The following is a 22,083-nucleotide window of genomic DNA, read 5'->3' as shown; positions in this document are numbered from 1 at the left end:
AGGTAGGCTAACGCATACAAAGTAGACAATATTTTAATCCCAAAGTCGTCTGTCTGACCTCCCGCTCCTGTCTGCAGCATGAAAAATGCTGCCCGCGCCGCAATGATCTGTTGGGGCCGCAGTTACCGCGGGATGCAGCCCTCTAGTGCAGTCAGTACACAACACTATCCTCATCATGTCTAAGCAGGATCAGTCCTATGAGATTAATTATATGGAGGATTTGCTGATAATGTTTTTGAATGTATATTTGAGGTATGTGTTTTTTAAATTTGTTTTTGTTTCCAAATCTTTTCTTTTTTTTGAGTGAACTGGGAAGGAAATTGTGTTGGGAGAGAGAGTTGAGTTATTGACTAGACGGGTGGGGGTCTGGCGTATTGGTGGCGTGTGTGAGCAAGGAGGCCTACAAACCTGACTCAGTTACACCAGTTCTGTCAGGAGGAATGGGCCAAAATTCACCCAACTTATTGTGGGAAGCTTGTGGAAGGCTACACGAAACATTTGACCCAAGATAAACAATTTTAAAGGCAATGCTACCAAATACTAATTTGTTTGTCAACTTCTGACCAACTGGGAATGTGATAATAGAAATAAAAGCTGAAATAAATCAGTCTCTACTATTATTCTGACATTTCACATTCTTAAAATTAAGTGGTGATCCTAACTGACCTAAGACAGGGGATTTTTACTAGGAATACATGTCAGGAATTGTGAGGGGAAAAATGATTTTAAATGTATTTGGCTGAGGTGTATGTAAACTTCCGACTTCAACTGCATATGTATGGAGCCTAATGTATTTACAGTTTAATTCACGATTTCAAGTACTGGTGACAAATAATGCATTCCGATTATTGCAAAGATTGTAATGGACACCTATGGTGTGTGTAAAATACTTTTTTGAAGGTTGTATTGACTATGATGAGCTAATGCTAAGCTATTTGCCAGTGGCACCATGTTTGTTGACATTATACAATGCATTCTGGGTGTCACGCAAATGTAACATACGCTGGGAGTCAGGTGCAGAAGGTAAAGAAACGATACCAATAAACAAAAATGAGAAGCATACAGAACGTGAAAGAAAACAATACTACTTCATGACTGATGTCAACTGAGGGCTATATAAAGGGGGAGTAATCACAGATGAAATTATGACCAGGTGTGCGTAAAAATAGTTGCCAGGACCAGTGGTCAGTAGACCGGTGACATCAAGTGCCGGAGGGAGGAAGCAGGATTAGACATGACAGTTGTGGGATTCTGTGTTTTACATTATAGCCATTATCATATATATGATTACATATCTGATGTTGGCTGTGTGAGGTATCTGCATTTGTGCACTTGAGCATCATCATGAGATTAAACAACTGCTTGCTACATCTGCTTGCCTGTGTGTGTGTGTGTGACAATATTGAGCACATGGTGTGATTTGCTGCATGTTACAAAGTTGTGGTTAATCAGGTACAGGGAGTGGAGGCTCATCATGAGGTTTGATTGAAATGGAAAAATACTGAATAACACAATAACAGATAACGGGACCTGAGTAGTTGCAGTAACTAGGGTGTGATACCAGAACAGTGAGAATCTACACATCGACAGAGGGTGAACTCCAAGAAGCGCCAAGAGACTAGGACTAGTCTGAGCACCTGCGATAGGCTGAGCAAGTCTAAACCATGCACAGCCTCTACTGTGATAGGCCAACAGACGGGTTGGAACTATGTCTATCACAGTATAAGAGCAGCTGTTTACGTACATCCTGTCAGTTCTCTGTTTGCCCTGAGAGGTGGGACAGTGAACCCATATATACGAAAATTGCATTTACCATTTATTGCTTGAATTTAATTCAAGATAATTAACGACAGATTCTGACTTTTATTCTTCCTGATACCGGATTCGAAAGACGCAGCCCTATCACAGTCAATGTCTGTCAGACCAAATATGTTATAATTAAGTGGAGGAATGGTTCACTCATCTTTTGAGTAAACTAAGTGAATGAAGGGAAGTGAATGATTGTAGAGGACACACCCCCTTCAACATGCACAAGGCAAACAGACCAAACTTATCTTGTCTCCTCTTATTATCTTAGGTTGACTCGGAAAAAAAAAACATGGTGGCGTGCACAAACTACCCATCTTCGGATTACTTACAATTTTTAGAAAGTGTTTTATTCAATTATTTTTATCAATGGTGAGCTCACCCGTAATGTGATGAATTGTAAATAATTGCCATTAGATAATTCATATTGTGCTTTCGTCAGCTGAGAGTTAGCTAAATATGACCGCTTGTGTTACATCAATCTTTCCTTAGTTAGCGCTAGGACTAATGTAGCCTACATTTTCCGGTTTGGATGATTGTGTTATGCTTTTGCTACTTCTGTGAAAGTCTGAACATTGCATCCCAAAATGAACTGGTCATATTCAGGACATAACTTTGTAAGGACTGTGTTTGTGCAAAATGTTTACGTGAAAAAACAGTGTGGCCAGCTCAAATGCTCACTGTTGTGTCAATCGAAACTGGACATTCTAAATAAGCAATCTAATCACACTGGTTTGAGCGTAGAGCTGTAAGGACCACTATAGCATGATTACACCCGTTTGTTGGTATGTGTCAAAGGGTTAAACATATTTAATAATGATCTCTTACCTAGCTTGATGACTGGACATTTTTTCTTACTTTTTGTTCTAAAGAGAGACGCCATATTGGATTGTGTAGAAATGCAGGAAATTAGCTTTATGCACCAAAAACTTTCCCTCCCCCAGACCCCTGCCATGTTATGTTCTCCCCACTTCTAAAACCAAAGTAATGCCACAGACCATGCATAATAGAGACATGTAATCGTATAAAAATTTTAGTAAGGTTTGAAATGATTATGTTTTAGTCAAATATATCTGTTTGGGCTGTCCATTTTTTGTCAACAAATGATTTGTAATTATGTTCCAGCCCCCCCAACCATCCGCTCAAGAAACAAATTGGCCTGTGGCTGAATATAGTTGATCCCTGTTCTATGCAGACTCAGGCTTTAATAATTATTGTGAAGAAGTGCATCATTGAACTAACTGTATTCTGTAATTAGTTACAAAACAATGGAAATGCAATTGTGTATTGCTGTTTGTCTGATATCCAACAATCCATGATCAGCAACACTGACCATGAGAACATTTTGCAGAGAAAATGGGTTGAGACAAACTATTTAGGCTCAGAATGACATGTGGTCCATTGTTTACCTTGTCATCAATGACATGTGGCCCATTGTTTACCTTGTTACTTGGCAACGACCACAAGGGTGTTTCAAAGAGCTGTCAGTTTCAAGTTTTAATGTCACATGCACAAGTACAGTGAAATGCGTTTCTTGCAAACTCAAAACCCAACAATGCAATAATAACAATGTATTACTAGAAAAGAAAAACAAATTGAAATACACAATAAAGTAAGTAAGTAAGAAAGCATACCATATACAGGATTTTTTTTTTGAAAAGTCAGTTCCAAAGTCAGCAGTAGCAGTGTGAAATTAATAAAACACAAATGTAAAGAGATGCCCTGGTGGCCGCAGTGCAATATAGAATTAGCCCAAAAACCTACAACCCGCGACCAATACATTTTCACCAGCAGCACAGTTTTCAATGTAGCCCAATTACCTGAAAACTGCAGACATAGCAACCCGGCTCTGCTCCCTGCCCACTCAACCTATTTTTTTTTTCCGGCTTCCTGATAGTTTGAGATGTTTTCTTAAATTCTGAACATTTTAATAGCATGAAAATATTATGGTTGATGTTTTGGTCATTCAAAGGCTATTGTTACTTGGGAAATAGGATGAGTGTGCAATACCTTTAATGTATTGGTATTGGCCTTATACAGTTTACTATTTTCCACTCTTGCATAAAAAAAGGATTCTGTAAAAATGTAACTCGTTCACGTTAATAAAATAAATACTGTAAATACCAAGGATAATAACGCTAGAGTCTGTTTTGAACATACCGGTACGATTATTCAAGCATCCTTCTCATTTCCTGAATTGACTTCTCCGTCTGATTGGTTATGTCTAATCAAAATGGCGATCCTCATGTGAGGGACGAATGCTGTTTACTCGTTACATTTTGACCATTAATACCGGACATATATCAAATCATCTCTGAATCAGCCATGTTATCAATCATGGCTTTAAGAAGTGCTTTTAAGTCGACATCTGTCGTTCTGCGAGAATGTGGTGTTTTATCCAGGCTGAAAGGAACCTGTGCGTCTCTCCAATTGAAACATGGGGCATTCACCTCTGTCACCACAGGGCCTTCACACAGCAACAATGAGACTGCATTGACAGGTAAATAAATATATATTTATACTCCTAATTTCACAGAGTAGACATGTGTGCTTGCGATATGGTAGTTAGCTAAGGAGGCCGTATAAGTCAATGCAACAATGAAACGTCTTGTCGATGCGCGCGGCTGTTAATTTTCTAATGTCAACTAGCTAGCTGCACACGCCGAGCAAGAATCAATTAACCATTACTGAAAAATACTGAATAGGTAGATTTTGTGTGAAACCCCACTTAACATCATCAGAACACCTCGTAAAAATGTGTTTTTCTATTAGTCATGTAGTGAGTACAATTATTCCTTGGGTAGGCCAGGAGAGGGCACTGCAGCAATTAGCTAGGATATCTAGTGCACATATAGCTAATCACAACAGCAGCAAACATAATAGACACGAGTTATTCTCTTTGTGTACACAGTGACACAGGCTTTCTATTTGTATAGGGACATCAATTCACTACCCCATTGTCCTTATCATCCTGTGTACTAACTAGGCTAGCTATATATGGTTTCATTATAAAAATAGATTACATAAAATGGATCCTTATTGTATACTAATGTAGTGATAACTATAGCTAGTAGCTACCAATCTAACCAGCTGAAATGAAATGAATACTTTTATAACCAGACTGGTGCGAAGGTAATGCCATTTTAACCCAGACATATGACTAATACATTTCCTATCATTTAATCAGTCGGTCTGCTAGTAAGTGTTTTTTATGAAAAGGATGTGGGAACCAGTTATTTTCCCCACAGGCCCCCTGCAATGTGTCTGCAGCAGCTTTTCTCTTCTCACTCCACCACTCTTGGTCATGTATGGAGAACATGACACTCAACTCTTGTTTCGATTATCTCAGCACTACAATTCACAAAATGTAGGCTTACATCAAAACAAGTACTACTACAGTAAGATATCCCAACTCTTACTGCAAACCATGTTGCTGCTGAACATGCTTACAGATGCTTTCTCATGCAGACACATACACTGAGTGTACAAAACATTAAGAACACCTTCCTAATAATTAGTTGCCCCCCCCCCCCCAACACCCATTTTCCCTCAGAATAGACTCAATTCGTCAGTGCATAGACCGTGTCGAAAACCGTTCCACAGGAATGCTGGCCATTGTTGAGTCCAATGCTTCCCACAGTTGTACCAAGTTGTCTGGATGTTCTTGGGGTGGTGGAGTGCACAAAATGTTTTGTGCACTCAGTGTAGTTGCAGGCAAAAATCTGGCACCATCCTATGGTTCATAAAGCAATGGACTAAGAGTAATTATGTATTGTTTGATAATTTGTTTAATTCTTACCAGGTATTGGGAGTTTCACCATTCAGTCTGTGAGAAACTATGCCCGTGTCGTAAGAAAGAAGAAGCCAGGTATGGAGGACCAGGGTCAACTATTTGATCTAAGACCACTTGGATGTTTGATATTTACTGTCTAAGTTTTTTTCCATCAGTGATGACAAGTCAGTTGAGTGATCTTCCTCCGACAATGCTGAAAATGGAATATGCCGCTGTTCCACTCGCTCAAACGTATGTACATTTAATTTGTCCAAACTTAAAATACATTTAATTTATGTCATGCAGACATGGCTCATGTATGTTCAACTCTCCCATGTCCAAACAATTACAGCATTGAGATGATGTTGTTTAAAATAGTTATTCTGTCTTTATTTGTACAATATATAGGCCTACTCTGCCTTTGTACTATACCTCTACTATACAGTACATCTCTTCCTAATGCTGATCTGTTATTATGTGTTTACAGAGCTGATGACCTTGTCAAAAGACTTCTGACACTGGAACTAGCAAGCCATGTATGTTCTTTTCACCTTGTTACTACATTCTATTAATCTATTCTTTCTCTTTGAGCTCATAAGAATAACTACAATAGAGTAACTACAGTTTGTGTATACCTCTGTTCGTTGCTATAGTTTACATTATGATACAACCGTTTTTCTATACCTATGCTGGATACTGCATAATCAAAACACCATGTTGTGTGTCACCAGAGCGAGATGTTGAAATTGAAAACGGAGCAGCTGATTGCAAAAGTCCAGAGGGATGAAGCTGACCGCAGCTCTACGGAAGTCAAGGGTAGGTTCCTGTTTTGGGACTAGTGAACAACCGTGCTTTTCTTCTGAGGAACCACCTTATTTCAGCAATTGTTTGTTCATTCCTTAACCCCTTTCTTGACCTTTTAGTGGCCATTTTGACTTCCAAAATCCGAAACTACCAGGAGCACCTGCACAAACATACAAAGGTGTGTATGGGCGACGGGTAAATGCAAGACTGTGTAATTTTAAGTCCCTATAGTAACAGTGACGTGAATGCATATTATTTCCACACGTGTAATTTCCTATCCCCTCCCTATCTGGTGTGAGGTTTGTCAACAGGATTTCCTGTGTAGTACATACACCCACCATGACATTTGACAGAGTAGTAGTGGTGGTGCTGCTGCATGCTGGGAATTTAAACTGTCACAACATATACACGTAACATTGAATCAAACATTTTTGCAGACATATTGCAAAATATAACTCTTTTAGCACAGCTAAAATGTTATAGCCAAGGTTTGGCAGTCTGTCACTATACTGTGTCTCACTTTTGTATCTCACTCCCCCCACGCTTTTTTTAGTTTGGTTTTGAATGTCTCAAAATCACTATGCTATTTTTAATTAGAACAAAACCCTCCTCTATTATGTAAAATACATGTTCCCAGACTAGGGGTTTGATTCAATCTGTAGCCATGAAGAGCTGCGTTACAGCACAATATACATTTAAAGGCAATATTCTTGCGGAGACATCATTCACGGTGAACGCTGCATTGGTCAGCTCAATGAGATATTACCTTTACATTTCAATCACCCTACAGTGCTGCTCTTCAGTGCTATGGATTGAATCAAGCCTTAACATTATTTATCTCTTTTTAAGCTTATTTTTTCTCCATTTGACCTCTGACTCTGTGTTTCGGCCCCCCATTTTTGTATCAGGACAAAGCGAACAAGCGATGGATGCTTATGGCCATTGACCGCAGGAAGAAGCTGCTCAAGCACCTCAGGGTAACGCGCTACGACGCCTTTGAACATGTCTGCCAGCAGCTGGGCATCACCTACACTTTCCCTCCGGAGTACTACAGACATGCCACCCGACGCTGGCTGGCCAAGAAGGCCCTGTGCATAAAGGTACACAACAAAACTCTATTCACTTTATTTAGCGCAATTTTCTAGCTTGGTTCCAGAGTGGTTTGTACTGTATGGTTGGCAAGACAGCACAAACAGATCTGGGACCAGACTAGCAATTTTCTTGTTACTATTTCTGCTGTATGCAGGCTGTTGAACCATGGCTTCTATCATTAGTCTAATGCATGACTTAATCTAAAAATCTAAATTTGATCTATATTTAACTAGGCAAGTCAGTTAAGAACAAATTCTTATTTTCAATGACGGCCTAGGAACAGTGGGTTAACTACCTTGTTCAGGGGCAGAATTACAGGTTTTTGTCTTGTCAGCTCAGGGATTCGATCTTGCAACCTTTCAGTTACTAGTCCAACGCTCTAACCACTAGGCTGTTTGCCGCCCCAAATGAAGACATTTATAATTTGGTTGTTGTTGTCATTGTTGTTGGGTGTTTTTCTGTAGGTTTATCTGACTGTGTCCTTTCTTAGGTCTTCAAAGAGGTGCAGAAACAGAAACTGGAGCAAAGGAAGAAAATTAAGCAGACCCCTCCCCCCACGATGGCAGAACCAGCCAGGACAGCAGCTACAGGAACCCAATAAACTGCCACAGTATCCAATGTCTGTCTTACTCTATGCATTCAGTCTTGCTCTCAATGGACAAATTAGTTTTGCATGGCCCAGTGAGCGGGGTTTGCTCCTTTTCGACCATTCCATTTGTCCTAAGGCGAAATCTCCACCCACCCATGCCACCAGTTCATGTCAAATTAATTTTCCCATGTATTGTTATACTGTAATAAGAAACATGAATAACTTATTGTCTGTAGTACACCAAGTCTTCATTCTTCTTGTCCCTTCTGCAAGTAGATGCATCATCAAATAAATGCAGTGACGCAGATATGTGGTTTTGTCTATGTGCTCTGCATATGTGACCTGAGAGTGTCAAATAAACCCACAATGAATCATTTAATAAAATGTATTGTATAATCCATTTGTTTGCTCTCTTTTTAAAAAACTTTTATCACATATAGTCACTTGTATGGTGATATGTAACTACCCCAATTGAAAGAGATAAAACACTTCTACTTGATGCTGATTAAAATGCTAATGAAAGATGAGAAAAAAGAACATTACGCCCTATGGTTGAACTGTGGTTGAAACTGAAGTGTAAAATTAATCATATGATGACTTTCCTGAACATAGCTTGTAATCGTGTTTACGAGAACTGAAAGAACATCAGATATCTGGTGTTTATCGACCGACCTATGTTAAACCAAGGTTATACTCATGATCTGTCACCTGTGAATTGACCTTGAAACCTATAATACTGTGTAATGGTGAGGTCATTAAACAGCTTAACTGTCCTACTGTGAATTTGGTGTTTTCACTGCTGTTGAGAGTTGTCTTGAGAAACATTGTAGGAGTGTGTAACCAGTGCTTGTTCACAGCTTTAGTAACTTCCTGTTAGTGTATTGACTCAGATCAGGAGAGGCTCAGAGCTGCAGACAAGATAGGTAAGTGACATGCTCTTTCCTCTGTTCTCACATATGTAGAAAAAGCTACAATAGAGTAACTACTTATCAATAAACAACTACCTAAAATGTTTCTGAGGAAATGTTGAAAGTGATGTACATGTATGACATTTGGTATATTTCTATACTAGAGTATACAAAGTATTTGAAGTGGTTTCCCAGAGATTGAACACCATGTCTTGTCCTTTTGATGATACATGACAGTTATACAACAGTTATTATTAGTCTTTGTTTAATGAAATGGCAATACAACAATATCCCATTTTACATATGTCATTATATTAAAACCTATTGCAATACATGAGAGGGTTGTAGTATATGACGTAAGATGGTGGTTCAGGGTATGAATGGACCTGTGTATAAACTTGAGTACCAAATCAATTACTTGAGTACCAGTGTATGGCACCTTTATTTGAACTTTCCTATAAGCAATTATCCCGAAGGAATAACATGCTGCTAGTTTTGTTTTATTACTTTATTGGGGAAATGATCAAACTTCAACCACTGTGCTAACTGTTGGATGTGGTTAGTTTTTAGGTGACTGAAGCTGACCCCATTTGATTGACATGTCAAACCCAGTCATCACCCACCAGCCAGGAGCAGGCTCTTATGGGACAAATGTGCAGACGGGCAAGTGGAGCACTGGTCTGTGCTCCTGCTGCAGTGACATCCTAGTCTGTGAGTATTGAGACAAATAATAAGACCTTAAGTATCATCACTAAGTAGGCCTACCTCGTACCATACCATAGGGTATAATGGTTGTCAAGTGTTTCAAGTAAAAAGTGTTTCCAATTTTCTGGATTTTACAATAAGGTCAAATGTTGTCATACAGGTGCCTTGGGCTTCATTTGCCCAATAGCATTAAGTTGCTACACAGCTGACAAGTACGGTGAGAACGTGTGCCTGGCCTGTGTTCCAGGAGGCATGACAGCCATGAGGACCCACATGAGATTGACCTATGGGATTCAGGTATGTTACCCCTAGGAGCCTAAAGAAATTAGAGATAGTGATGCATTCATGCATTGAGTATGTCATTTTATAGCATACTAGGGAGAACTGCAACTCATTCCTGTCTGAGCTAGTCTCACCCTTTTATTATGAAAGACAGGAATGGAGCGTTTCATCAGTACACATACTGACAAATAAATTAACCTCATGATTTTGCCTAGTTTGAGGAACTTGAACTGTCAAATATTTGGTGGATTCATTCTCATCATATTTGAACATCACATTTTCTTACAGGGGACAATATGCAATGATGCATTGATGACCTGTTGCTGTGGATTCTTTGAGACGTGCAGGATGGCCCGTGAAATTCGCATCAGAAATGGAGACGTTTGACTTGTACAGTCATTTGAAGACATTTTCAAGTGGAAGTTAAATTAACCTTGTGTCACATATTGTTGATACAAATTGTCAATGTTATTCTATGTACATTTTTACTTTTGTATTGTTTAAATTTGACCCCTACCCTCAAACAGTACTGCTTAAAGAATTCATAGCACCATGTATGAACATAAGATCCACAATAAAGTTATGTTTTTTTCTTGTTTTCAATGGCATTTGGGTTCTTTTTCAGGATGATTACAGACTGCTGTCCCAATGTCTCAGGGACGTTCACAACACAGGTATAAATGAACATAAACGGTCGAGCCTTCACAAATACGTCTCCATTTTTGATTTGCACAAAACATAAAACATATTTGCACGTTAGCCTACGTGCTACCTGATTGGTCCTTTTTCTTTGTGACCTGGCAACCAAGTGGAAGCTTACATACGCTTAAACAAGGCAGAAGGGACATTTCGCTAGCTAGCTATCCAGCACAATACGACAAATATGTCTTCGAGGACGCTACCCCTGCTTTTTATTAATCTCGGTGGAGAAATGCTATACATCTTGGATCAACGCCTAAGAGCTCAGAATATTCCCGCTGACAAAGCCAAGAAAGGTAACATTATAGTTAGCTAGCAAAACTGTCTGGTTGCATTAGGCTAGAATTCAACTAGCTACAGGTGAATCACTGACCTTGTCATGTCCACAAACTGGTTGCCATAAATTGGAGCACATTCATTTGTCTCCCTGCCTGTGTTTTAACCTGCAAATTCTTCATTGTACTTGTAGCTGATTGGATAGAGGATGACAGAAGGAGAGGTATTTTGATATTTCTCATGCAATGCATCACTAGGCCTACATGCTCTGCTTTGAGGCCTTCGAGGAAACCAACAGAGTGTTCTACAAATGCAATAATCTGGATGAAATCTTTTCCCTAAGATATTCATTCACTCTGCCTCCAAGATTGTAGAGATTTCAGCCATGGGCTTCATTAAGAAGAGATCCGGTTTCTACCTCCCAATCAAATAACTTTGCTAGCTGATAATGCTGCTGATGGTTTAAAAGGCTGTTGCTTTCTTAGAGCAATTGGGAATAGGTGGACGTTAAGCCTTGCCTATAGACTGCATATCTGCTTGCTTAAAGGTAGACTCCTTTGAGCACGGAACTTCTTGATTTTAAAGGTAGACTCTGCCAGGGGTGTAATCATTACGCCGATTCTGTTGCAAAACATTTCGTCTGTTGCGAAACGTTATGCAACAGAAACCGTTTACTCCTAACTGAAAACGCAGAGTTTCCATGAGTGGGTATAATTTGTGGAACGTTCCAACAGGAATATGTTACAAAAACTTCGTAAATAACACGGTTGCCAACAAACAACGCATACAAAGTTGTATAGCGGCAGAATAGGATACCGGGTAGGGAGTGGGCTATTTCATTCCGTTTTTCGGAAGCTAGTTAGCTAGGTGACCTGATCGTGCTAGTTTGTATGCGTTGTTTGTTGGCAACCTTGTACTTTACGAAGTTTTTGGAACAGATTCCTGTTGGAACGTTCCACCAATTACACCCACCCAGTTTCTATTGGACACATTCAGGTAGGTCCCTCCCCGTTTCGTTCTGTTTGCTCAGTTTGTTTCTGTTTGGTTCTTTAACGGTTTCCGTAATGAATACACCCAGTTGTACTAATCATAAACAAGGGGGCGACTTCACATCTACAAACATCAACAGTTAAATCCAGGGCTCGAATTCATAATACATCTGAGTATAAGTGCTGATCCAGGATCAGTTCTGCCCTTTATATTATCATTAATGGACAAGTGGACCTGATCCTAGATCAGTACTCTTACTCAGACACTTTTTGAATATGGGCCCAGTTCTATCAAGACTCCATTATATCATGGGCTCTTTACAATTTGCACGCCTACATTAGAAAGAGCCAATAATAACAATTTTAGCAGATTTGGTTGTTTGTGAAACAAACAAAAAATCTAATGTTTTTAAGTTGGAAAGACCTCCCAATGTTTATGTTGAAGATGTCATCTTGATGAGTCTAACTTTACAGACTGACATTATTCCAGTCCCCACTTGGGACCTGACATCAACCTTGTGTCCCGTGCCCTCACTCTGCCAGTTATGAATGACATCATCACCACCATGTTCAATAAAAAGTTTTTGGAGGAGCTGTTCAAGCCACAGGAGCTGTACTCCAAGAAGGCCCTCAGGACGGTGTTTGACCGACTGGCCCACGCCTCCATCATGAGACTCAACCAGGCCAGCATGGACAAGGTATGGATGGAATCGTGTCACCTGGTTCATGTTCAGGGCACGCTGTACCAAAACATTTCAAAATGTTTTCCACCAGAAAACAAAAAATTGGCTTTCCTTATTGGACAAGGATGTGTAATCCCTCTGTGCTTCAGTCTGTTTTCTTCTGTTTCATCCCTGATTAAAAGGACCCTTTATTGGAAGTGAAAGGCCATCGAGTTATCTCCTTTCTGAGAAAGATAGAAGTTGTTAGATAAATCTCTATCATTCACCTTGTTTTGGAGTCAGCTGAGAAGCTGTCATGGCGACGTTACCACTTTTATCACATTCTCAGAATCACGTCCTCTTTACCTAGTGACCCTTTAATACTCTTAATTCTAGGTACTTGGGGAAATTGCCCAAGTCACTGAAAACCCTATGTAGACCTATACTTTTCAAAGCTTTCATCATTTATTGCACCATCATTGCTTGACTATTTTGAAGAGTTCTATCTGTTGTGTTTAAAAAGTGGTTTTATGTAGGCTATCCTACAGAATATCTTCAGCATTTTGACGTATTAATCCTGATTATAAGTTTAATGTTGCATAAATCCACCTGCAGAGCATGATCCTAGTTTGTTCAAATATGCTGACGGCTCCATCTGGTGAACATTATGAACTGGCAGTAGCTATTTTTGAGCATAACAATAACCCCTCATCATCCATATGACTGTTGTTCATGCACACAGCTGTATGACTTGATGACCATGGCCTTCAAGTACCAGGTGCTCCTCTGCCCGCGGGCCAAAGATATCCTCCTTGTGTCCTTCAACCATATGGATGCCATCAAGGATTTTGTGAAGGACACCCCAAGCGTTCTCAGCCAGGTTGACGAGACATACAGACAGCTCATAGAGGTACAATAAACTTCCCTTCAATTGCTCAAACCTCAGCTAAGTGTTCAGTATGATCTCTTATTCATTTGCATGTTTTGTGCTCTTATTTCTAGATGTACACACCCTTGTCTAGTGGTGAATTTCAGCTCATCCGGCAAACGCTCCTCATCTTCTTTCAAGACATGCACATAAGGGTGAGTTCAGGATCTCGCAGAAGTTTGTCTAACTTTTTCGACAGATGATGAGCGTGTTGGGAAGGGGGAGTGTGGCATATTTTGATGGGTTTCAGAGATTGACAGAGTTATGGTACTATTAACATTTTTAAACGCTAAAACGTTAGCATTTGAAAACTGTGCCAGGGAAGCTAAACCAAAGCATGAATTGCTGTCATAACTTGTCCGTAAACTGTATAAAGTAAGGAAGCCCGTATTTAATTTTGTAATTTGGGTGATTTATCCCTTTACAATGCATTATAACTCCATCATAAGGAATTATACACATTGTAATCTCGGTTAACCCAGAACTAAAGTTCTGATGCTAACACCTGCAAAATCTTGATTTGTCCAAAGCACCGGAACTAATGCTGCTCGTTATCTCACGCATCCCGTTGTATCAGGACAGATCTACAGTATAATTTATGTTTTAGTAGTCTGTCCACGAGAGATTACACAAAGTGTTAACACAATTATCACTACGTTTTGCTCATCTGTCTTTGCAGGTGTCCATCTTCCTCAAAGACAAAGTGCAGAATTCCAATGGACGTTTTGTCCTCCCGATCTCGGGTCCTGTGCCCCACGGAACACACATCCCAGGACTTATCAGGTACCACCGCTATAATTGTCCATGCCCACATAACATGGAATCTCACCAATCCAACCAAGCCAAGTTTGTTGCAGTAGAGTAAAATCTCAATTTTATTAGATGCATTGAATATGGCTGTATCCATAGTTTTCTTTTTACTGTTTTTTGCTTTTTCATGGCATCTATTTGCTTTCCTTCCGCAGATGCTGTCAGCTTAATTTAGACCAGCATATCTGCAGCTAATTGCATTACTGAGGGTGTTGAACGAGCAGCTGCCTAAATTTAGAAAAGCTTACTTTTAGCACAGCTGTATTTGCCAAGGGATTGAGCGCAGCCGGGCTTAAAACTCATTTATTGCGTCTTAGGAACTTAAGCTCACGTGGCGAATTTGAGATTGAACAATGTGAAAGTGTGGACAGATTAAATCAATCTAGTGACCACTCTGTTACAAGTACATTGCAACCGCTTAGCGGTTTTGTTAGAATTGTTAGAAGTGTCTTCTGGGAAACAGGAGAAGTTGCAAATTATCTTTAGGAAATTATTGGTTGCCTCATATGATGTTAAAAGTGTTTTTGCTGAATATTTTGTGTGTGTGTGTATTTTTTTGTTAACATCAGAATGTTCAGCTGCAATGGCGAAGAGGTGAAGAGACTGCAGTTCCGCAACGGTGGGAACTACACCGGTGTTCTCCGCGAGGGTTCTTTTGAGATGTTTGGGGAGCGGGTCATCAAGCTGGGCACCAACATGTATGTGCTGCTCCACACTTACCCCCACTGAGACTACTACATTCTCTACTATTTCCTCTACTGTCGTCAATGGTCATATACTGTAGGCCTAAATCAACACGGTAGCTAAAAGTCACTGCAAATTGTCTAGTAATTTACACAGTGACATGTTTATTTGCCTCCCCCGTGATGCTACATTGTATTTCAGCTTGTCAAGTGCTTGGCTTCTGTTTACCCACAGGTACAGTGTAAGCCGTCCGGTAGAAACACACATGTCAGGGACGTCCAAAAACTCTGCACAGAAAAAGTCGGTGAGTTGAAATTATGCTTAACCACTACGCTGTACTATTTCTCTCACAGGCATGTATCCTGCAAGGCCTTGCATTTTTGCTTATAAATGTCATTTTACAGTATGTCCTATAATATATTTTTGACAGAGGGTCGAAATTGTATTGATATCTGTGTTATTTCATCATTGATTAGGCTACAGAAAGGACAATCTGTCCAAGTCAGACTAAGATTAATCTGTAATTAAGCCTTAAATGTAATGGAAACCAGCCTTAAATTAAATGAAAAATGCCCTAATCAGCTAAATCATGCAATTCATGCGTTGTGTTAATGATTATGCGCACCATCACTGTGTATACAGGTCAACACAGCTCCAAACCCCCTGGCAAAAGAGGAGCTGAACATGTTGGCCAGGTTAATGGGGGGTATGGAAGTCCAGAAACCAGGAAATGCAGACAGTGGCTTCCGAGTCAACCTCTTTGCCACAGATGAGGAAGAAGAGTAAGTCCTCTTATGTTATGAGCATTGTTTTGTTGTATTTTTGTGTCATTGTGGTTAAATTAAATATGGAATTACAACCGTACCGTGCCTCCCAAGTGACGCAGTGCTAGCGGCATCACTACAGATCCGGGTTCGATACCGGGGTATGTCACAGCTGGCTACAACCGGGAGACCCATTGTCCCAGCGTCGTCCGGGTTAAGGGAGGCTTTGACAGTCCGGGTTGTCCTTGTCCCATCGCGCTCTAGCGACTCCTGTGGTGGGCCTTGCGCATGCACGATGACACGGTTGCTAGGTGTACAGTGTTTCCTCTGACACATTGGTGCGGCTGGCTTCCAGGTTAAGCGAGTAGTGTGTCAAGAAGCAGTGTGTCTTGGCGGGTCGTGTTTCGGAGGACGCATGGCTCTCGACCTTCGCCTCTCCCGAGTCCGTATGGGAGTTGCAGTGATGGGACAAGACTGTACCTATCAATTGGATGTCACGAAATTGGTACTCCTCACAACATGATGAAACGAACTGAACCTGATTTTTGAATTATGTTAGTGTTAAAAATCACTGTCAGTGTTAAGAATCAGTATCAGTGTTAAAGGTCCAGTGCAGCCGTTTTCATCTCATTATCAAATAGTTTCAATTACAATTAAGTACCTTAATTAAAGGTACAATTAAGTACCTTACATTTAAGTACCTTACTGTGATTGTTTCCAAAAAAAATGGTCAGAAAGAAACAACTAGCTTCTTAGCAGAGCAAAGTCTCAACTAAGAATTTTGCTAGGACTGTCTGGGAGTGGTCTGAGTGGGGAGGGGAAGCTGAAAACTAGCTATTATTGGCAGAGAGGTTTTGAATTGGCTTTCTTAGTGGTCTATTAACTAATTTACTGCTTGATGTCACCAGGCAAGCCAAAACTCCATCCCACCAAAACAGGCTGATATTTCAGTCTTTTAAAATGGCTCTTGCACTAAAAGGGCATTATCGGAATTTTCACAGTATTATTCCAACCTCATTGTGTGGAAATGTATACTAATGTATGTGGGCGCCCTTAAAATTAGTGGATTAGGCTATTTCGGCCACACCCGTTGCTGACAGGTGTACAAAATTGAGTACACCTCCATGCAATCTCCATAGCGAAACATTGGCACTAGACTGGCCTTACTGAAGAGCTCAGTGACATTTAATGTGGCACCGTCATAGGATGCCACCTTTCCAACAAGTCAGTTAGTCAAATTTCTGCCCTGCTATAGCTGCCCCGGTCAACTGCAAGTGCTGACACGGTGAAGTGGAAACGTCTAGGAGCAACAACGATTCAGCCACGAAGTAATCGGCCACACAACCTCACAGAACGGGACCACTAAGTTCTGAAGCGCGTAGCACGTAAAAATCGTATGTCCTCGGTCGCAACACTCACTACCGAGATCGAAACTGCCACTGGAAGCAACGTTCTTCGGGAGCTTCATGAAATGGGGTTCCTTGGCCGAGCAGCTGCACACAAGCCTAAGATCACCATGTGCAATGCCAAGCGTCAGCTGGAGTGGTGTAAAGCTCGCCGCCATTGGACTCTGGAGTAGTGGAAACGCGTTCCTTGGCGTGATGAGTCACGCTTCACAATCTGGCAGTCTGACGGACGAATTTGGGTTTGGCTGCTGGCAGTAGATGACATACATACAATGACATCATAGCCACTTCTGTGCTTCCAACTTTGTAGCAACAGTTTAGGGAAGGCCCTTTCCTGTTTCAGCATGACAATGCCCCCTTGCACAAGGTCCATACAGAAATTATTTGTAGAGCCCGATGTGGAAGAACTTGAATGGTCTGCACAGAGTCCTGATGTCAACCCCATTGAACACCTTTGTGATGAATTGGAAGGCCGGCTGCGAGCCAGGACTAATCGCCCAACATCTGTGCCCGACTTCAGTGCCCCGCTGCAATGTTCCAACATCTAGTGGAAAGCCTTCCCATAAGACTGTTATAGCAGCAAAGGGGGGACAAACACCATATTAATGCCCATGATTTTGGAATGAGTTGTTAGATGAGCAGGTGTCCATGTACTTTTGGTCATATAGTGTATAAAACACAGAAAAATCTAGTTTTTCACTGCACTGGGCCTTTAACAATAATGTGGATTTGTCTTCCTCTTAGGGAGGCCTTGATATCGAGACCAGACGAGTTTTCATATGACGTCATAAAAATCCAAGCGACTAAGGTAAAGCTCATTCTAAGCTATATTATTTCTGTCACAGAGGCTAGATAAATATTCAACCATATAACATGCTTTTATGTAACTTGAAGGGATGATATGGAAGCATTTGGTAGATTGAGACTGTCTTACTGTACATGCTGTGGTGTAACCGTCAAACAGGTCCCCCATGAAAACCTGTCACAGGAGACTTACTCCACCCGTGCAGTCATCTCTTAGCACTTACAGAATAGCTTCTGTAATTGACAGGCTAAGGATTGTAGGTTGACAGGCTAAGGATTGTAGGTTATCTGAGCTGCACTACGATCAGGATAGGCCAGTCTAACAAGATGTACTATAATCAAATGTAAGCCCCTCCCCAATCAAGACCTTTCGGATCTACCATTGGTGGCTTACCTTCTTTTTCAGAACCAGCAAGCCAATGCGGAGCTGGTTAAGATCATGGGGGACTTCACGGAGGAGGCTGGTGAGCCGTGCTCATCGAGTGCCAACAGTAAAGGGGATGACCTTCTGGCCATGATGGACGGGCTGTGACAGTGTTACCATGGTGACCAGAATCTGAGGGCGGGGCTCAAGGCTGAGTTGGTTAGGAACGGTGTGGTCTACTGTAGGACAGTGTCTTGTCTGCTCTGCTGTGCTTGGCCGTCTGTCTCACTCTGCAATTATGGCAGCTGTCTAACAAAAGCACACACAACACCAACCTCATCTTTGTTCGTTTGTCGTTTGCTGATGTGACGGGAACAGGTCAATTAATTTGTTCAGCAAGGACCGACTGTTCATTTTACAAAAGTGGGAAAACTTTACGCTTATACCCAGTGGCCTGTTTATTAGGTACACCCATCTTGTACCGGTTTGGGCCCCCCAGTAGCCATGAAGGGATGGTCAGCAACAATGTTTAGTTGCGCTGTGGCATTCAAACATTGATCAACTGGTATCAAGGGACCTAACATGTGCCAGGAAAATATTCCCAACACGATTACACCACCGCCACCACCTTTTACGGTTGACACTAGGCAGGATGGGGCCATGGACTCATGCTGCTTATGCAAATCCTGACTGCCATCAGCATGACGCTATAGGATCCGGGATTTGTCGGACCAGACAATGTTTTTCCACTCCTCAATTGTCAGTGTTTGTGATCGCGTGTCCACTGGAGCCGCTTCTTTTTGTTTTTAGCTGATAGGAGTGGAACCCGGTGTTATCGTCTGCTGCAATAGCCCATCCGTGACGAGTTGTGCGTTGTGCACAGAGATGCCAATCGGCATTCAGAGATGCCGTTCGGCACATCACTGTTGTACTGCTCTGTTATTTGTCTGTTTGTGGCCCGCCTGTTACCTTGCACGATTCTTGCCATTCTCCTTCGACCCCCTCTCATCAACAAGCTGTTTTTTTACCTCAGGACTGCTGTTTTTAATTTGTTGCACCATTCTCGGGTATTCCCTAGACATTGTCGTGCATGAAAAGCCCAGGAGGGCGGCCGTTTCTGAGATACTGGATACAGCGCACCTGGCACCGATAATCATACCACGCTCAAAGTCGCGTAGGTCACTCATTTTGCCCATTCTAACATTCAATCGAACAGTAACTCAATGCCTTGAAGCCTGTCTGTCTGCTTTACATAGCAGGCCACATGACTCACTGTCTGTAAGAGCGATCCATTTTTGTGAACAGGGTGGTGTACCTAATAAACTGGCCGTTGATTGTATTTTGTGCTATTGTGGTAATCTCAAGAGTTTTTCAAAGTTACAGATACAACAGTTCTGTACTAGTTAGTCACTCTAAAACGTCAAATGGGACATTTGTTCCACTTCAATCAATGATTTCTGCTCTGCTGATCCTGCTTCAATCCATGTATTTCAAGTTGACATTCCATGGATGTCACATTTAAACAATATTTCTTTTGACTATTTATCTGGAAGGAAAAGTAAGTTCCTCTTTCATTTGTTATCACGGCATGATGTTAAGATAACGCTGTTTTCTCTCACATACCTGCTGTAATACAGTATTTATACTGAGTAATGAACAGGACCTAAACTATAGGGTGTCAAACTCAATTCCTGGAGCGCCTTGTGTCTGCGGGTTTTCGCTCCTCTCATCTAGTTCTCTAGGCCTTAATTTGACATAAATTACAAAAAACAGCAAGCACACAACCTTCCAGGGATTTATTTGGACACCCCTGACCTAAAGAGACTGGTGGAAATGAAAGAAACACAAGTGCACTTGTCATTGTAATTCAAAAACATGGATCCCCAAAAATATTTTGAGAAATTTCTACTGTACCTTGATTTTTGTTTTGGTATGGGATAAATATATACTGTATGTTTAGGGTGACCTTTAGTGTCTTCAAATAAAGAAAGACAAATTATTTGTAAATATATTATATTGCAATAATTCACGTCACCAAATGGGATGGTAATGGATTAAGTGTGACACAACACTAATGTATCGAAGCAGCTGATCCTTTGATGCAATATGACAGATGGTCCAAAATGTATATTTATGGAATTATTTATTTATTTATTAATTAGCATGGTGTACATGTTTATGTTTTTTGTCGGGTGAAATATTAACGATTGTTAAAAATAAAAGTTTTTATAGAAATGTCGTAATGCATAGATTGAAGAGTAAATAAAATATGGAGCTCTCATTAGCTTTTATTTATGTACTGTGTTCATTTATATTTAAAGGGGCAATCTGAGGTTGCTACATCCATTTTTGGACAAAATTAATTATATATACCTGTTGATTCTTGAAGAATATAACTAATGGGGCTCCCGGGTGGTGCAGCAGTCTAAGGCGCTGCATCTCAGTGCTAGAGGCGTCACTACAGACACCCTGGTTCGAATCCAGGCTGTATCACAACCGGCCGTGGTTGGCGGCACACAATCAGACCAGCGTTGGTCGGTGTAGGCCATCATTGTAAATAAGAATTTGTTCTTAACCTGACTTGCCTAGTTAAATTTAAGTTACAGTTGTTGTATAGGAGTCCTGTCACTAGAGGGCGCTGTTGCTTTAACTTTTTGTATTTAGTCATGTCTATACTGCTTGACTAGCAGTATGAGAGTGCAGAATTATTTTTTTTTTCTCTCAGGAGTTTTCGTTACACTCAGAGTACAAACACGTTGCCTTGAGGCAAAACCATGATTCAGCACATTCATTCAATCCCTCCATGTAATTTTCAAGGGGAGAATATTGCTCCTCATTTCTTGTCGTCTAGTTTATTCTCGCCCACACGATCACCTCCTTGCCCACACACTGCTCAGACATTTCGTTTTTAATGAGTTTTTGAATCAAACAATATTGAAAAAGTTGTGTTCTTATTACAGGGGTGACAAGTCTACTCCCACTCCCTGGGTTGTGACTTTAGCACTCATTTACCTTTGCATAAAACACTCACATTGCCCATCTAATGTCAGTCAACTCATATTGGCACCTAGAAACAAATCTGTCACGAAAAACTATAGTCAACTCATCTCTATATAAACATCACAGGATTGTATGGAACATGGGATTAGCCATCATAACATACAAACCTAATATCTGACACAAACACTATGTCCAAATAAATCTCACCCATCCCGAATTTGGCCTCAACTCCCTCCTTGTCTGCGCCAACAATTCAGATTGCAGTGGAAACAGCACAATGCTGTACCTGCATGGGTTTGGGTTATTTGAGTGCCTCCTCAAATCAAGTCAAAGAGAACTGGATAGTCTGGGCATGTCTCTGAAGAACCCTCTCTCCCAGTCAACCATTCATCCACACATTCTCTCTTTCACTCACTCTCTCTCACACACACAGCCACAAGATCAGTGCATACCAAGCAGTCAAAACATGCTGAAACATGGCTGTGCTGAATGGACATGTGGTGTGGTGGAGAATTCAGGTGAGGCTTTCCTAACAGTCTGCTGGGGAGAGAGAGACGTCAGACCAGCGCCTTACCCAAGGGCATGGTTTATTTGGAAAACAAAGGCACTGCAGCACTGCAGCACCCTTCTCCTCTGCTACTCATCTCCAGGTTGTTCCCGTAAAGGAGAATTCTCAGTCTGCTTATTTTCTTAAACAAGGGTTAAAAAACAAACAAACCAACAAAAAGATACATTATAT

General features: G+C 40.9%; 2 protein-coding genes across 3 annotated transcripts; both read left to right on the top strand.

The window, feature by feature from the left end:
- Positions 1-3,926: 3,926 nt before the first annotated feature.
- Positions 3,927-10,561, top strand: mrps15 (mitochondrial ribosomal protein S15). The gene is made up of 11 exons (XM_020509244.2): positions 3,927-4,306; positions 5,609-5,674; positions 5,755-5,830; positions 6,066-6,114; positions 6,310-6,394; positions 6,502-6,560; positions 7,291-7,482; positions 7,965-8,986; positions 9,535-9,682; positions 9,837-9,973; positions 10,247-10,561. Exons 1-8 carry the CDS (start codon positions 4,132-4,134, stop codon positions 8,073-8,075), a joined length of 813 nt encoding a protein of 270 aa, XP_020364833.1. The 5' UTR covers positions 3,927-4,131; the 3' UTR covers positions 8,076-8,986; positions 9,535-9,682; positions 9,837-9,973; positions 10,247-10,561.
- A 174-nt stretch (positions 10,562-10,735) lies between these two features.
- Positions 10,736-20,635, top strand: oscp1b (organic solute carrier partner 1b). Of its 2 annotated transcripts, XM_020509212.2 has the most exons (11): positions 10,736-10,953; positions 11,127-11,156; positions 12,466-12,620; positions 13,327-13,494; positions 13,587-13,667; positions 14,192-14,295; positions 14,892-15,020; positions 15,241-15,310; positions 15,649-15,788; positions 17,921-17,984; positions 18,387-20,635. In XM_020509212.2, exons 1-11 carry the CDS (start codon positions 10,842-10,844, stop codon positions 18,510-18,512), a joined length of 1,179 nt encoding a protein of 392 aa, XP_020364801.1. In that variant the 5' UTR covers positions 10,736-10,841; the 3' UTR covers positions 18,513-20,635. The 2 variants fall into 2 exon arrangements, with proteins under 2 accessions (XP_020364801.1, XP_020364807.1); XM_020509218.2 differs by lacking the exon at positions 11,127-11,156 and having other exon boundaries at positions 10,738-10,953; positions 18,387-20,248.
- Positions 20,636-22,083: the final 1,448 nt, after the last annotated feature.

Source organism: Oncorhynchus kisutch, linkage group LG2 (genome assembly GCF_002021735.2).
Source record: "Oncorhynchus kisutch isolate 150728-3 linkage group LG2, Okis_V2, whole genome shotgun sequence".
NCBI lineage: Eukaryota > Metazoa > Chordata > Actinopteri > Salmoniformes > Salmonidae > Oncorhynchus > Oncorhynchus kisutch.
The sequence above is the reverse complement of the archived record's forward strand: the minus strand, read 5'-3'. Positions and strand labels throughout refer to the sequence as shown.

Excerpts from the sequence above, each read along its gene's own strand:
- mrps15 (XM_020509244.2), top strand. The coding sequence starts at position 4,132 with ATGTTATCAATCATGGCTTTAAGAAGTGCTTTTAAGTCGACATCTGTC. Across the intron at positions 4,307-5,608 it reads CAATGAGACTGCATTGACAG|GTATTGGGAGTTTCACCATT; the intron begins GTAAATAAATAT and ends AATTCTTACCAG. Across the intron at positions 7,483-7,964 it reads AGAAGGCCCTGTGCATAAAG|GTCTTCAAAGAGGTGCAGAA; the intron begins GTACACAACAAA and ends GTCCTTTCTTAG.
- oscp1b (XM_020509212.2), top strand. The coding sequence starts at position 10,842 with ATGTCTTCGAGGACGCTACCCCTGCTTTTTATTAATCTCGGTGGAGAA. Across the intron at positions 13,668-14,191 it reads TTCAAGACATGCACATAAGG|GTGTCCATCTTCCTCAAAGA; the intron begins GTGAGTTCAGGA and ends CTGTCTTTGCAG. Across the intron at positions 17,985-18,386 it reads TAAAAATCCAAGCGACTAAG|AACCAGCAAGCCAATGCGGA; the intron begins GTAAAGCTCATT and ends CTTCTTTTTCAG.